This window comes from Betta splendens, chromosome 5 (genome assembly GCF_900634795.4).
Source record: "Betta splendens chromosome 5, fBetSpl5.4, whole genome shotgun sequence".
Taxonomy (NCBI): domain Eukaryota; kingdom Metazoa; phylum Chordata; class Actinopteri; order Anabantiformes; family Osphronemidae; genus Betta; species Betta splendens.
In genome coordinates, this window is record NC_040885.2 from 11,675,750 (window position 1) to 11,692,621 (window position 16,872).

The window sequence follows — 16,872 nt, forward strand, 5'->3', positions numbered from 1 at the left end:
ATGGGGAGAGCTCTGATGCAAACCACCCTCTTTTGTCTGTTTCTGACTTTGGTCACCTCATTACCAAATAAAGTAAGTTCATAAAAGCTGAGTAACTACAGTAACTACAGTATTTTGGAGGAGAAGGACAACTATGGTTAGAATAATGTAGATTAGCTTTGTGATAATATAAAACAAAGCAGTTCAGTTTTTTTGCATGTATAATAAAACCTTTGTTTGCAGCACATTGCAGGATGTAGTTTCAGTCGTAACCTTTTGAAAAGACAAAACCATGTTTTTGTGCTTGAAAGTGCATTAGTCTAAAACAAATTCTGATGTTGAATTTGTTGTTGAATCTTGTTAGGGACAAAAAGCAGAGTTCTGTAGACATAATCAATAACTACAGTAAATAGCTAGTGCAAACACTGTGATCCAGGTGAGTTGAGTCATAGACTTCTTACTTCGTTAAAACATTTCACCATCTGTTCAGGTAGCTTTTTCAGACCGAGGGATGTTGGTTAGAGAACACAAATTTATCACCCAGCTACACTTCACTTTACTCCTGTAAAAATTAGGCCCTTTGGTGAACAAAGACTGTGCCTAGAGTAGATGTAAATGGTATTTAAGCTCATGCACAAAGCTATGGGAAAAAACATTTTTTTCTGGGGTTGGAATTCTATCAACATATGATCTTGGTCAAAAGATCAGTATTCTTTATTTACTACCCTCCTGTATTTTCCTAGGATGACTGGGACATCTACAGCTTTCACATCAACTCCACAGTGACCAGTCGTTACGCTACAACAGTCATCACAAGCCGCGTGGCCAATCGAATGAACGAATCCAAGGAAGTAGAATTCCAAGTGCGGATTCCCAAGAATGCCTTCATCAGTAAATTCAGAATGTGTGTGAAATATTTACACATGGTTTACACATGAACAATGAAAGAGTAACAAATCAGGGGACAGTCAGGATTGTTGTTCACCATCATTTCTTCAGGTTTATGGACGGCCAGGTGTACGATGGTGTTGTGAAAACCAAGGAACAGGCTCAGCAGCAGTACACTGCAGCTGTATCCCGTGGGCAAAGCGCTGGGCTCGTCAGGTACATGGGCCACTTTACTGCCTACAGGTCCTGTCTGTTACTTGAACCTCTCACAGTGGGGCCTCAGTGTAACATGCAGTAGCACAATCTAAAGAAGAGGGTGAGAACCTGTGCTCCAGTGCTGTGATGGTGCTTTGTATTGCAGCTCTGTAGGGAGGACCCTGGAGGAATTTAAGACGTCAGTGACTGTGGCTGCTCACCAAAAGGTGACCTTTGAACTCACGTATGAGGAACTGCTGAAACGCAGGCACGGCAAGTACGAACTGCAAATCCATGCTCGACCGATGCAGCCTGTCAGCGACTTCAAGGTACAGTAGGTCTCATCATGTAGTGGTCATGCAGGGAGGGTTGGGGTGATCACATATTGATTCATGAGTGGTTCTAAGTATTTTCCCTCCAGGTTGATGTGTACATTGATGAAAAGGCTGGCATCAGTTTCCTGGAGGTTAAAGGTGGACTAAGAACCAAAGCTCTGGCTAATGCCATCACCAAAACACTGACAGACAAACAGGTACAGAAGGAAGTGATGGCAAATCCTTACAGTACGTTTACTGGTTTGTTTCATCCAGTTTACTGTGCAGTCAATGCATCGTTTTGTTAAATCATGATGTACTGTACTTTTACATTTGAGTGACATTACTTGAACTATAACTCTACAAACACAAAAACTGTTATTTTTCCTATAGGCCTTAGCGACTCAGGGTGGGAATAACCCCCCTGGGCTGCTACAATATCATAACAGATGAAACAGCCTCCAGGTCCAAGCTTCAGTTTGTCCCTTTCAGTTCATACTGTTTTCTGGCATCCTCTTGTTTGTAGGCGTGGGTGTACTTCTACCCAACTGAAAGCCAGCAGAAGACATGTGACAGCTGTGGAGAGCAGGGTATGAATGGAGATCTGGTTATTGTTTATGATGTCAACAGGGACATTTCAGTTGGTGACATTAAGGTACATAAAGCGGTTTTCTGTTCATTACATTAAAACCAACAATACAGTATATAAGTTATCTACAGTGACTAACTACTTCTTAACAAACCTTTCAACAAATAATAATTTCTACCTTTTTTAAGGCATCAGGTGGATATTTTGTTCACCACTTTGCTCCGTCCAGTCTTCCACGGATACCAAAGAATGTTGTCTTTGTTATTGATCAAAGTGGCTCCATGAGTGGGCGAAAAATACAACAGGTACAGATTGTTACATACTGTCACTGAGGCACAGCAGGAATTTTAGCTTAGTGAGTGAATTTTGTTAAGCACATGAAGAAATAATTACCTCATGGGTTTTTAAACCCGAGTTGAAGCCCTGACATGTCAGTGATTCTTCTTTTCTCAGACCAGGACAGCATTAATCCATATTTTGAACGATCTGAATGAAGATGATTTTTTTGGTCTCATCACTTTTGCTGGTAACATTTTTCACTGGAAGAGAGAACTTGTTCAGGCCACCAAGACAAACGTGAACAGTGCCAAGACTTTTGCACAAAATATTCCAGCCAGTGGATGTGAGTGTTTTAATACAGTAAATATATATTTTGTATGATGTTAACAAGCAGAACAGCAAAGACTAAATATGTTTTTACTTTATTGTAGCCACTGACATTAATGCAGCAGTGCTGGAAGGAGCTCGTATTCTGAAGGCACATCCCAGAGAAGGTTCAGCATCGATCCTTATACTTCTGACTGATGGAGACCCAACCTCAGGTTAGGACTAAAGTCATGCATATTAAAAGACCTTCAAACCTTTTGTTCACTGTGTAGCTTCTGGTGATTGTTTAAATAAAACAAAAACATAAAACACATATTTTGTTACTACAGGGGTGACAAACTTTAAAAAAATACAGTCCAATGTCCGAAAGGCCATTGCAGGCAAATTTCCTCTCTACTGTCTTGGTTTTGGTTTTCGCGTCAATTTTGAATTCCTTGAGAAGATGTCACTGCAGAACAACGGTGTAGCACGACGGATCTATGAGGACTCTGATGCTGACTTACAGCTGAAGGTATTTAGAAAGACTTGGCTCCTTCATGTTATCATTACTGAGGACTGTTGGACGTGGGGAGAATCAAGATTCCTGCACTGTCCATTCACAGGGTTTCTATGAAGAGGTGGCCACTCCTCTGTTGACCAATGTAACCATGATGTACACAGGAGGCACCAATCTGACCCAGACTCACTTCACACAGTATTATAATGGCTCTGAGATTGTGGTGGCTGGTCAGATCACTGACAATGACATTGAGACCTTCACTCCAGAAGTTATAGCCATTTCAGTAAGAATTCATTTAAGCTGCACACTATGTGTAATAATGTGAAACAGCTTTAAATAACATGACTGTGGGCCACAACAGGGAACAGGCAGTGTGAGGTTTTCTGATACTAATCCCACTGTGGAATCGACTGACACAGTGTCTGACAGCCGCCTTCAGAGGGTTTGGGCCTACCTCACAGTCAAACAACTCCTGAACAAGGCGTGAGTGTGGTGTTGGCCATTTTCTTCTGTTGTCTGTAATCAATGTATTATTAAAAGCTGCAATCCTCAATTGTAATCATAGAATCTGTAAGATTTAAAATTTCACATGATGTTCTCATATTGCAGTGTCTTAGAACTTAAAAAATGTTTATTGCGTGAAAATGGTGTTGTGTGTTAATAATACTGTAATAATCATAATTTAGGCTGCAGTTGTCTGGGCCTGAGAAGGATCGAATGAGGGAAGAGGCCTTGAAGCTGTCACTGAAGTACAGCTTTGTGACCTCACTCACATCTATGGTGGTCACAAAGCCTGAGGGAGAAAACTCTGATGTGCTGCATAAACCCAAAGAAGGTGAAAAACCTGCAGCAGTACAAATGTGAGAAACATACATACAACAGAATACAAAATCTAAAAGTTTATCTTTATCTGTTTTCTTTTAACAGGCCAGATGCAGCCTATTCCAGGTATTGCATTGCTCTGCTCGAACATTATAATATAAAATAATGTATTTTTGTCATAGTTCATGTTTCTTAGTTACGTTTGTTAGTCATATCCGGTTTTATTTTGTACTACTTCCTGTTTAGCCCACATCCAGTTAACCCAGCTTCACTTCCGTTCCTTGTTAACCTCACCTGTGTTTCATCAGCAATTAATCATCCAGTATTTAAGCACTCCCTCTTGCCATAGGTCCCTGCCAGATTGTCTTCGTTGTTTCCTAACTAGCATTCCAGCATTCGTTGTACTCGTGCCTTTGCGTTTTGACCTTGCTTTGCCATCGACCCTGCTCTTGCCTAACCTATGACAGTCCTGTGCCGTAAGTTGACCTCCGCTTGTACCTTGACCTCGCCTCTGCCTGCTCCTTGTCGGATCCTGATTGCCTATGCTGTGCATTTGGGTCCTTCCTTCATCGTCTGTTTGTGACAATTTTATATATAAATGTATTGACAAACTGAAAGACCATTAATTATTCGAAGATGTACACTGAAAAAAGTTTTAATTAGCGAGCAGCTCATTTACAATTAGACTACAAGACAGTAAAGTCAAACTTTTTCTTAAAATATTGTTATTATAGTAGTAATAAAAAGTAAAAGCTGAAATTGGCTTTATACTCTAAAAAGTTAATCTTCATGTGTTCTCTTTTAACAGGCCAGATGCAGCCTAATCCAGGTATTTCATTGCTCTGCTCTAACTTGATAATGTCAAATAATTTATTATTGTATTTTATTTATTGTTTGTATAAATATATTTACAAATGTTGCAAATTGAACGTCCATTAGTCACTTAATGATGCACATCGGGAAAGACAATTTAATGTGATGTATAAAAGGTTAAACATTTGGACTGTGCAAGTGTCTTATTTACAATTAGACTAAAAGACAGAAAAGTTAAACTTTGAACTCAATTATTATGTTTAATTTTCTGTTTTTACAGTTGCAAATTCATATGTTTCCGGTTTGATGTAAACAATCTTGTGATTAAGTGACAGAAAAAGTAAACTTTCTTTAATGCTTATATAGTTTTAATTTGAAATGGAACCAATGTGTACATGTCCTAAAGGTCTGCCAATAATGCCATATTCAGCTTTTAGTTGATGACAGTAGGGTATACTGTCATCTAGTTTTAGCTGAAATTGGCACCATGCTCCTAAAACAGTTGGTTAGACACTCACTAAATAAAAACATTTCCCAAAATATTTAGCTAAAAACTTGACTATATTATGCAAAATAAAATTTTATTATTGTACTGTAAATAAAAATATTTCACATTGATATTTTGCCACACAACTACTTAATGTAGCTACATGTCTTAGGCTCTTATCTTACCAAATCTCCTATTAAATGTGTAGAATATTAGATTTTACAGTTTTCAGAATTGTTTTAGCATTTATGTAGAGTTTGTTTTTATTTTAGGTATTAATCCTCGTTCTGGTGGTGCTGGGATCAGAGGTACTGTATTGCTTTCTTTTAATACTCCTTTGACACAGTGTACACTAACTACAGTATTTTATTGAGATATATCAAGGTAGACCAGATATGTTAATGTTCTATGATTAATACCCTCCTAAATGTATAGGAAGATAATGTTAAGTCCCTATTTATAAGAACATAACTGTAACTGATATCAATATTGTATCAGTGTAAATAGTCATTCAAGATACCCACATGCTCTTTCATACAGGTTTAAATTTAGGAAAATCCCAAAATCCACTTAATATTTACATTAGAAACAATTATATGATATTATTATTAATACAGCGCACGAGAAATATAAACCACACAGCAAATATAAACTGCTTTAAAACTGTAATCTTTCCTGGTCATTTTGGTAGAGTAGGTACTGTATTATTTTGCTTTTCTTTTAGAAAAGAAAAGATACTAGATATACAGTAACTACACTATTTTATTTAAGATTATCAATGTATACCAGATCTGTTGAAGTTCTTTGATTGATACCTTCTTAAATCCATAGCAAACATGAGTTCCTATTTGCAAGAACATAAGTGAAATCATTATTGTGAAATCATTATTGTAGCATACTTTTACTTTTGAACTATGCACACACAAGGCCGAAAGCAACTTCCTAAGGCCAGCTGTTTTGTTTTTTTACAGTATTATCTCATGTATTTAATGCATTTATGGCATGTGTTTTTAGGTGGACATCCCCATATTCTTCATATTGAAAGTATGAAAAATATATATTAAATATAATTTGTAACATTTCACCCTCTTATTATGTTTACACATTTGGCTTGATTTTGTTTTTCAGGAGGAGAACCATCTTTTGTACTATTTCGTCGTATTATAACAGGTATGCTTTTAAGAATTTTTTTTCACATTTAATTTCTGAATTTGTTCTATTGTGAATTTGTGATCTGGCTTCAGTAAGTTTTATATGATTTGCTACAATGAAACTGTGGTTTCACACAAGAAGCACATTGAGCCTACTGAATTACAAGTTGATATGTACTATTACACTATCTAAATCCAGCATCATATTTTTCTTTTCCATGATATCTTGTTTTACAGACCCTGATAGGAGCACCAAACTCTCTACTCTCTTTATAAAATAATTATGCACAAAATTTAAAATATATTATAATAAAATTATTGTGTGGTGGAGCCATGTGAAGCTGGGTTTGGGACTCTTCACCCATTCAAAACTCACTGGTATACAGTACAGTAGTGTGTACAGTATGTGTAATTGGATATCAGTCTGATCACTTGGCCCAATCCCATTTCTGGCTCATTAATTGGCGTATTGTAGATATTGTCGTTATCCACAAGACATAGATATAATTGATGTTGCTGTAAAAGCCACTGCACTAGATGCACGCGTTTAGTCTGTGACTCTGTGTTTCTGTATCTTTAGATCCTGTTGTTTACAGGTTTTTGATTAAAACTGAGAATCGGTCTCTTCAACTCTGCTTCGACGTCCCTGGAGACACTCGCCTAAAACTTCTTCACCATCCCAGTGAGGGTCAGTACAACATTCCTTGCAATTTCATTGTGTCTTTATTATCTTAAACTATGGGACTAAAAAATACTTTTTGGTTTCCCATAAAAAGGTAATTTATAGAAATGTCTTGTTTTCACCTCAGAGTCTTAGTGATACGTAACATGTATTCCCAAATTTCAGTTGGGAACACGTCTGTCAGACATTTCAGACATCTGTCTTCTTTTTAACAGAGCTATCTGTGTTTGGTCATCTTGATTCTGTAAAAGACAGAGGCTTTAAAATAATTGGCATCCATTTAAAAAATGGCCAGTTTGTTGAGATCACCACAGTTGGCATCCGTGTAAGAGAATCGTCAGGAGATATGCGCTCCTCTGAACGGAACCTTGTCTCACCTGAGTGAGTAGTCAGAGGACCTCCTTTATCTCTAACTTGTCTAACAGCTGCTTTCCACCCTCCCTTATATTGTGTCACTGACTATTGGTGCAGTGTATAACAGGAAAAATGTTGGACAAGCTTTGCAATGTATTTATGTATTTTTACCAGCATTACAGTGACTGGACGAGACAAGGAATTTGATGTTGCCGTTGGAGACACTCGCATGGTCGTCTTAATTCATGAGGTGGATGGTAACAAGTTCCTCTGGCCGGTTTTAAGTCAGAAGCCGTCGGACAACAACATTGATGGAATTTTAGGTTTGTTTGAATGAATCAAAAAATGAGTTAAAGAACGCATCCATATGAGGTTTGAACAATCATTCAAGTATTCTCTGCTTTTCCTCTTATCTTATGTGTCTAGTTCTAAAGCCAGCAGTTTATGAGGAGGTGCAGCAAAGTCCCTCCACAAAGCTGAAGATCAGAGATCAGGAGATTGGTGTCACCAGGTACAGTTTGGTCTCATACCCTTTAGTATTAGACCACAGAACGAAAAGCTATTTAAAAGTGAACATTAGTATAAAGAAGCTCCTTCTACAAAAACATGACCATGTCTGTGGTTCCTTTGCAGATCTAGTGCTGTTGACTACAGTATTTCTGCTGCCCCAACACTGGACTGCTGGTTCATGTCTGCTGAGTCCGCTCTGCAAAGACGCCTGGATGATTTCACTGTTTAATCTGTCTCCACGTAGAATAACCAGAAATACGTTATTGTTAGATATGTTAGAAAAACAATTTATTCTCTATAGACAACAATTACAAATCAATAAAACATATTCCAAACCTTTGGTTGTCTGAAACTTAATATTCATCTTAGATGCATGTGATGTGTCAGTCTCTACATTTATTTGGAATAATATTTAAATAATATTTAAATAATTTATATAAAGAATTTGTTACATATGAGTTATATCAAAGTACAGTATATATTTTGTATATGTAAAACTATAAATGTCAACAAAGGCCTGTTCTGGGAAACTGGAGATCATGACTGAGGTGACAGAATCTGGACCTGAGTAGAAAACGAAGGAGGACCGTCCAAACCTGCTCCTGTGCTTATTGATGGCTTGTGAGGTTATGTACATGAGTACAGTAGTTTGGAGAATCATCCAGGTGCTGGCAGAAATGATGCTGGATGGGTTGAAAAGGCTGGAGCTTATGGAGTGATTTGTAGGGGAGAAAGGGTCAATATGGGAGGTAACAAGGCTGGTAAAAAGATGGAGGCGGTACAGGATAAATGATTAATGTTGATGTGGGAGTAGAGTGACACCGGGACTCTTAACCCCAGGAGACAGGGAACCAATGGGGTGTTGAATGATTTGTTTTATATCAAGTTTATGTTTATTGTAACATAAAACACCAAATTAAGTAATTTCTTGTAGTAAAGTGTATACTTAAAAAAAAAAAGACAATGAGAGCACCAGAGATCCATGGCCAGCGCTTACTGTAGCTGTTCTGTGCGTGTGTGTGTGTGTGTGTGTGTGTGTGTGTGTGTGTGTGTGTGTGTGTGTGTGTGTGTGTGTGTGTGTGTGTGTGTGTGTGTTTGTGTGTGTGTGTGTGTGTGTGTGTGTGTGTGTGTGTGTGTGTGTGTGTATGTGTGGGTGGGTGGTTGAGTGGGTGGAGGTTGATACAAGACAAACTGGAGGCACGGTTGCACTCTGACAGGAGCCATCATGGGGAGAGCTCTGATGCAAACCACCCTCTTTTGTCTGTTTCTGACTTTGGTCACCTCATCACCAAATAAAGTAAGTTCATTAAAGCTGAGTAACTACAGTAACTTCAGTATTTTAGAGGAGAGGGACAACTATGGTTAGAATAATGTAGATTAGCTTTGTGATAATATATAACAAAGCAGTTCAGTTTTTTGCATATATAATAAAACCTTTGTTTGCAGCACATTGCAGGATGTAGTTTCAGTCGTAACCTTTTGAAAAGACAAAACCATGTTTTTGTGCTTGAAGGTGCATTAGTATGATTGTGAAAACATAATCTGATGTTGAAGTTGTTGGTGAATCTTGTTAGGGACAAAGAGCAGAATTTAGTAGACATAATCAATAACTACAGTAAATAGCTGGTGCAAACACTGTGATCCAGGTGAGTTGAGTCATTGACTTCTTACTCCTAGAGTTAAAACGTTTTACCATATGTTCAGGTAGCTTCTTCAGCCTGAGGGATGTTGGTTAGAGAACAGAAATTTATCACCCAGCTACACTTCACTTTACTCCTGTAAAAATTAGGCCCTTTGGTGAACAAAGACTGTGCCTAGAGTAGATGTAAATGGTATTTAAGCTCATGCACAAAGCAATGGGAAAAATAAACTACCAGTTCTTTCTGGGGTTAGAATTCTATGAACATATGATCTTGGTCAAAAGATCAGTATTCTTCATTTACTACCCTCCTGTATTTTCCTAGGATGACTGGGACATCTACAGCTTTCACATCAACTCCACAGTGACCAGTCGTTACGCTACAACAGTCATCACAAGCCGCGTGGCCAATCGAATGAACGAATCCAAGGAAGTAGAATTCCAAGTGCGGATTCCCAAGAATGCCTTCATCAGTAAATTCAGAATGTGTGTGAAATATTTACTTAGGTTTACACATGAACAATAAAAAGTAACAAATCAGGGGACAGTCAGGACTGTTGTTCACCATCATTTCTTCAGGTTTATGGACGGCCAGGTGTACGATGGTGTTGTGAAAACCAAGGAACAGGCTCAGCAGCAGTACACTGCAGCTGTATCCCGTGGGCAAAGCGCTGGGCTCGTCAGGTACATGGGCCACTTTACTGCCTACAGGTCCTGTCTGTTACTTGAACCTCTCACAGTGGGGCCTCAGTGTAACATGCAGTAGCACAATCTAAAGAAGAGGGTGAGAACCTGTGCTCCAGTGCTGTGATGGTGCTCTGTATTGCAGCTCTGTAGGGAGGACCCTGGAGGAATTTAAGACGTCAGTGACTGTGGCTGCTCACAAAAAGGTGACCTTTGAACTCACGTATGAGGAACTGCTGAAACGCAGGCACGGCAAGTACGAACTGCAAATCCATGCTCGGCCGATGCAGCCTGTCAGCGACTTCAAGGTAGGTCTCATCATGTAGTGGTCATGCAGGGAGGGTTGGGGTCATTACATATGGATTGATGAGTGGTTTTAAGTATTTCCCTTCCAGGTTGATGTGTACATTGATGAAAAGGCTGGCATCAGTTTCCTGGAGGTTAAAGGTGGACTAAGCACCAAAGCTCTGGCTAATGCCATCACCAAAACACTGACAGACAAACAGGTACAGCAGGAAGTGATGGCAAATCCTTACAGTATGTTTATTAGTGCGTTTCATCCAGTTTACTGTGCAGTCAATGCATCATTTTTTTAATCATGATGTACTGTACTTTTACATTTGAGTGACATTACTTGAACTATAACTCTACAAACACAAAAACTGTTATTTTTTCTATAGGCCTTAGCGGCTCAGGGTGGGAATAACCCCCCTGGGCTGCTACAATATCATAACAGATGAAACAGCCTCCAGGTCCAAGCTTCAGTTTGTCCCTTTCAGTTCATGCTGTTTTCTGGCATCCTCTTGTTTGTAGGCGTGGGTGTACTTCTACCCAACTGAAAGCCAACAGAAGACATGTGACAGCTGTGGAGAGCAGGGTATGAATGGAGATCTGGTTATTGTTTATGATGTCAACAGGGACATTTCAGTTGGTGACATTAAGGTACATAAAGTGTTTTTTTTGTTTATTACATGAAAACCAATGATACAGAATATAAAGTATCTAAGGAAACTAACTACTAACTAACTACTTCTTTATTAACAAACCTTTTCGACAAATATTAATTTATACCTTTTTTTAAGACATCAGGTGGATATTTTGTTCACCACTTTGCTCCGTCCAGTCTTCCACGGATAACAAAGAATGTTGTCTTTGTTATTGATCAAAGTGGCTCCATGCACGGCAGAAAAATACAACAGGTACAGTTTGTTACATACTGTCACTGAGGCACAGCAGGAATTTTAGCTTAGTGAGACGGTTGCAATGAATTTTGTTAAGCACATGAAGAAATAATTACCTCGTGGGTTTTTAAACTTGAGTTGAAGCCCTGACGTGTCAGTGATTCTTCTTTTCTCAGACCAGGACAGCATTAATCCATATTTTGAACGATTTGAATGAAGATGACTTTTTTGGTCTCATCACTTTTGATGGTAACATTTTTCACTGGAAGAGAGAACTTGTTCAGGCCACCAAGACAAACGTGAACAGTGCCAAGACTTTTGCACAAAATATTCCAGCCAGTGGATGTGAGTGTGTTTAGTATATATTTAGTATATATTTAGTATGATGTTAACAAGCAGAACAGCAAAGACTTAATGTTTTTTTTACTTTATTGTAGACACAGACATTAATGCAGCAGTGCTGGAAGGAGCTCGTATTCTGAAGGCACATCCCAGAGAAGGTTCAGCATCAATCCTTATACTTCTGACTGATGGAGACCCAACCTCAGGTTAGGACTAAATACACATGCATGAATACTATGCCCTAATGAGACCATAAATAACTTATTTACATGTATTTCATTGGGTTTTTTTAGATTGTGGTGTTTTGAAATTAAAAAATGTAACATAATCCACATTTCATTCAAAATTTAACAATGAGTTTTAACCCACCAAAATCTACCACTTTGTGACATGATGTGACATTTGTTCACTGTCTTTTTCTGGTGATTGTTTAAATAAACGTCTTTTGTTACTACAGGGGAGAGAAACCTTGAAACAATACAGTCCAATGTCCAAAAGGCCGTTGCAGGCAAATTTCCTCTCTACTGTCTTGGTTTTGGTTTTGACGTCAATTTTGAATTCCTTGAGAAGATGTCACTGCAGAACAACGGTGTAGCACGACGGATCTATGAGGACTCTGATGCTGACTTACAGCTGAAGGTATTTAGAAAGACTTGGCTCCTTCATGTTATTATTACTGAGGACTGTTGGACATGGGGAGAATCAAGATTCCTGCACTGTCCATTAACAGGGTTTCTATGAAGAGGTGGCCACTCCTCTGTTGACCAATGTAACCATGATGTACACAGGAGGCACCAATCTGACCCAGACTCACTTCACACAGTATTATAATGGCTCTGAGATTGTGGTGGCTGGTCAGATCACTGACAATGACATCGAGACCTTCACTCCAGAAGTTATAGCCATTTCAGTAAGAATTCATTTAAGTTGCAAACTATGTGTAATAATGTGAAACAGCTTTGATGACATGACTGTGGGCCACAACAGGGAACAGGCAGTGTGAGGTTTTCTGACACTAATCCCACTGTGGAATCGACTGACACAGTGTCTGACAGCCGCCTTCAGAGGGTTTGGGCCTACCTCACAGTCAAACAACTCCTGGACAAGGCGTGAGTGTGCTGTTGGCCATTTTCTTCTGTAGTCTGTAATTAAATGATTATTAAAAGCTGCAATCCTCATTTGTAATCCTAAAATTATAAGAAAATATAATATTTATCATTTAAAGTCTTAGCTGATAGTTTTGTATTGCAGTGTCTTAAAAAATGTTCATATTGTTGCGTGTTAATAATCATAATCATAACTTAGGCTGCAGTTGTCTGGGCCTGAGAAGGATCGAATGAGGGAAGAGGCCTTGAAGCTGTCACTGAAGTACAGCTTTGTGACCTCACTCACATCTATGGTGGTCACCAAGCCTGAGGGAGAAAACTCTGATGTGCTGCATAAACCCAAGGAAGGTGAAAAATTTGCAGCAGTGCAAATGTGAGAAACATTAGGAGAATACAAAATCTAAAAAGTTTATCTTCAACTGTTTTCTTTTAACAGGCCAGGTGCAGCCTAATCCAGGTATTACATTGCTCTGCTCAAACATCATTTATATAAAATGATGTATTTTATATATAAATGTATTGATAATTATTACAAACTGAAAGTCCATTTATCACTTAAAGATGTACATGTGAAAAAAGTTTTAATTTGCGAGCAGTTTATTTACAATTAGACTACAAGACAGTAAAGTCAAACTTTGTCCTAATATAGTGTTATTTTTTTGTTTTACAGTTGCGACTTCACATATTTCAGGTTTGATAAGTAAACTTTGTTTGATGCTCATATAATTTAATTTTGAAACAGAACAAATGTATACAGTACATGTCCTAAAGGTGAACCCTACTGTCACAGTAAAAGCTGAAATTGACTTCATGCTCTAAAAAGTTAATGTTCATGTGTTTTCTTTTTATAGGCCAGATGCAGCCTAATCCAGGTATTGCATTGCTCTGCTCTAACATGATAATATTAAATGATTTATTATGTATATTATATGTATTTTATATATAAATGTATGCACAAGTACAGTATTGCAAACTGAAAGTCCATTAATCACTTGAAGATGCACAGCTTATTACAATTAGACTACAACACAGTAAAGTCAAACTTTGTTCTAATTTATTGTTAATATTTTTTTCTGTTTTACAGTTGCAACTTCACGTAATTCAGGTTTGGTAGAGACACACTTGTGAGAGGAAAATTAAATTAAACTGTCGTTAATGCTCATATAGTTTCATTTTAAAACAGAACGAATGTGTACAGTGCATGTCCTAAATGTGTATCCTATTGTCATCCAGTAAAAGCTGAAATTGGCTTCACGCTCCTAAAGCAGTTTGGTAGACTCTCTCTAAACTAGAACATTTGCCAAAAATTTTACTAATAGCTGTTTGGACTAAAATATTTTTAAGAAAATGTGACATTATGGTACTGTAAATAAAAAAACAAAAAATAATAATAATAATAATAGATTTTTTGCAACACAACTGTATGTAGCTCAGAGAAAATGATATGCACTACAACATGTGTATGCTCTCTTTTTTTTATTAAATTTCTTATTAAATGTATAGAACACTAGATTTTACAGCCTTTAGAAATGTTTTAGCATTTACGTACAGTATTCTTTTTTCAGGAAGTAGTGCTCGTGCTGGTAGTGATGGAAGAAGAGGTACTGTATTTTTTCTTTTAATACTCTTTTTATATAAAGTAACTATTTTTATTTACAGATATCAAGGTACAGATGGAGCGGTTCATTTTCGCTGATTTCAGTCGACTGTCAGTCACTCTTCTGACGCTGATCACACACTTATCACACCCTCATCAGCCGACTGTCAGCAGCCCCCCTCCTTGGTCTGTCTGGGGAAGGTGTTAAAAATGTTAATGAGGCCACCCCCATTTTAGCACCAAAGACGCGATTCCAGGGTAAAACCAAAAGGTGGAGCTTTAGTATCTGACCCGTAGAGTTAGGGTCAAACAGCAAGTATAGGCACAGTTCTGAGAACAGGACATAGATCTGATAACGTCAGTTCTACACTGTTTGCTAGGGCAGACAGACAAACAGACAGACACACAATAGTGTGTCTAAATAGTCAACTAAAAAGTTGAGAAAACTCGAAAAGTTGACTTCATTTCATAATTGAATGTTGTACTAACTTTTTTTTAATCATAGATAAGCATCGGCAGCTCACGCTGCCACAGCTGCCAAACTACCTTCTTGAGGTTTATCAGTTCTTGGCTGTATTAGGTTGAGTTGGACTTCACAAAAGTACCCAATGAAATTATTAAATTCTCATTCTATATATTATTCTTATTCACTTGAATGTAGTGTGTGTCAGTCTGCCTGCTTCAGGAGCTGTTTTAAATTTAAAAAAGAACATTTCAATGTTCTAATCAAGCTTAGATGAACATAACAATAGAGTGCCTCTTTTCAGACAGAACGACCATCCACAGCACCAGTTAGACTGGTTTCACACCACCCCTTCTCCCCAAAGCACCAGAGTCCTGCAGTGCTGTTACCTGATGTGATGTAACTAGATACATTTGTGAACTACTTCATCCATCCATCACTTATAAAAGCCTAGTGGTTAAAGCACACAACTTCTCACCCAGTTTTTAAATAAACTGTTTTTGTTAGTTGGTGGTTTAAAATAAGAAACTTTTATATCCTAAAGCCATAGACTTAACACTTTTTTAACAAGTTTTATTTACAGATTTTATAAACGTCCAGTTCATTTGACCATTTTCTAAACCAAGTTGTCTGAAAGTTGGGTCACTACATTCTTTTAGAGCAGAAATGTTTCTCAAGGAGCTTCTACATTATATGTCCTTCATGGGGACATGGTCTTCACACCTTCTCACAGTCCTTTGTTCAACTGATGAGCCAGTTCTTTACAGGTGATAAGTGAAGCCTATTGTAAATAGAGGATAGTGCCTAACTTTACTCAGACTGAAGGTTCCTGCACTTTTGGTAATGTTTCTGCTTTAAGAAAAGTTAACTTGAAAATTATTGAGCAGTCACAATCAGCCGATTGTGGTGACATTTGGCAGTAAAAGGTGACTGAAATGACACAGAACTGAAAGAATATCAGCTGGCATAACTCATAACACATATGTATGCAGATCTCTGTATTTTGTGTCACTTGAATTTGTGTGGTAAACAAAAGACACCAGAGGCACGTTTACACCAGGAGTCTCTAGCTGGGAGCTTCTGTGCCTTAACCACTAGGCTGTTGGTCCTCTGAGGGAGACCTACTGTATGAACAGTAACTAAATTCCTTCATACAGCATTATGTTGGCAGTGCCTTTATTTGAGTGGAACCTTTAAAGTTATGGATCCATGAAGAATTTTTTTAAGCAGTTTACCAATATATCTGGTTTTCATGGCTCAGGTGAAGTTGTGTGGAAGTTGAGTCATGTCAACTCTTTCAGTCTGGTGTCCTTCTTGGGGGAGGGTTCATCACACCTACTCACTTTTGTGTCTTTTGTTCACGTAACGAGCCAGTTCTTTGCAAGTGTGAAGTTGTCATGATTCATGTTACGTGTCACATCCTGTTTTATTTTGTTAACTTCCTGTCACGCTCCGGTTCTCATCATCCACACCTGTTGCTAATTAGTAATCAGCACCTGTACTTAACCTCCACCTCTCACCCACACCAGTCGCCAGATTGTTAGTTCATGTACTCTTTCCAGCATTCTAGTGTAGCCATTCGTGTTTTGACCGTGACCGCCTCGACCATTGATTCTTGCCTGAACCCTGTTGATCCCGCAACCTGTGAAAGACCTGTGCCTGATAATCTGACCGTGAGTTTTTGCCTGATCCTTGTCTGTACTGTCGCCAAGTCTGCTCGTGTACCGAACCCTGCCTGGACCTTGATTCTGAGATTGCCTGCTCCTTTGTTTATTGCCTACTGGAACGTACTGTGTATGACCTGGACCGCCTGACTCTGATTCACCGAATAAACCTGCACTTAATCACATCTGTGTTTCTGCGCCGTGCATGTGGGTCCGACACCTGCCCAAGCCTGACAGAACAATCTGGCCAGAAATGGACTCCGCCGGTGCAGAGAACCTCCGTGCTCAGCTCACGGCTCAGGAGCAG

General features: G+C 38.4%; 2 protein-coding genes across 3 annotated transcripts in view; both read left to right on the forward strand.

The window, feature by feature from the left end:
• Positions 1 to 16,872, forward strand: part of LOC114855156 (inter-alpha-trypsin inhibitor heavy chain H3-like) — a 28,006-nt gene continuing 11,134 nt past the window's right edge. The window contains exons 1-14 of the mRNA XM_055509115.1: positions 1 to 72; positions 723 to 883; positions 979 to 1,083; positions 1,229 to 1,391; positions 1,484 to 1,594; positions 1,903 to 2,031; positions 2,154 to 2,270; positions 2,419 to 2,587; positions 2,676 to 2,786; positions 2,901 to 3,082; positions 3,174 to 3,353; positions 3,411 to 3,553; positions 3,757 to 3,905; positions 3,998 to 4,018. Coding sequence (XP_055365090.1) covers positions 1 to 72; positions 723 to 883; positions 979 to 1,083; positions 1,229 to 1,391; positions 1,484 to 1,594; positions 1,903 to 2,031; positions 2,154 to 2,270; positions 2,419 to 2,587; positions 2,676 to 2,786; positions 2,901 to 3,082; positions 3,174 to 3,353; positions 3,411 to 3,553; positions 3,757 to 3,905; positions 3,998 to 4,018 — 1,813 coding nt within the window. The remainder of the gene's footprint in view (positions 73 to 722; positions 884 to 978; positions 1,084 to 1,228; positions 1,392 to 1,483; positions 1,595 to 1,902; positions 2,032 to 2,153; positions 2,271 to 2,418; positions 2,588 to 2,675; positions 2,787 to 2,900; positions 3,083 to 3,173; positions 3,354 to 3,410; positions 3,554 to 3,756; positions 3,906 to 3,997; positions 4,019 to 16,872) is intronic.
• Positions 9,095 to 14,442, forward strand: LOC114855146 (inter-alpha-trypsin inhibitor heavy chain H4-like). 2 transcript variants are annotated; one of them, XM_055508890.1, is made up of 17 exons: positions 9,095 to 9,186; positions 9,854 to 10,014; positions 10,108 to 10,212; positions 10,358 to 10,520; positions 10,608 to 10,718; positions 11,026 to 11,154; positions 11,295 to 11,411; positions 11,570 to 11,738; positions 11,831 to 11,941; positions 12,193 to 12,374; positions 12,466 to 12,645; positions 12,723 to 12,844; positions 13,041 to 13,189; positions 13,278 to 13,298; positions 13,512 to 13,713; positions 13,926 to 13,946; positions 14,407 to 14,442. In XM_055508890.1, exons 1-15 carry the CDS (start codon positions 9,115 to 9,117, stop codon positions 13,565 to 13,567), a joined length of 1,848 nt encoding a protein of 615 aa, XP_055364865.1. In that variant the 5' UTR covers positions 9,095 to 9,114; the 3' UTR covers positions 13,568 to 13,713; positions 13,926 to 13,946; positions 14,407 to 14,442. The 2 variants fall into 2 exon arrangements, with proteins under 2 accessions (XP_055364865.1, XP_055364864.1); XM_055508889.1 differs by lacking the exon at positions 14,407 to 14,442 and having other exon boundaries at positions 13,926 to 14,291.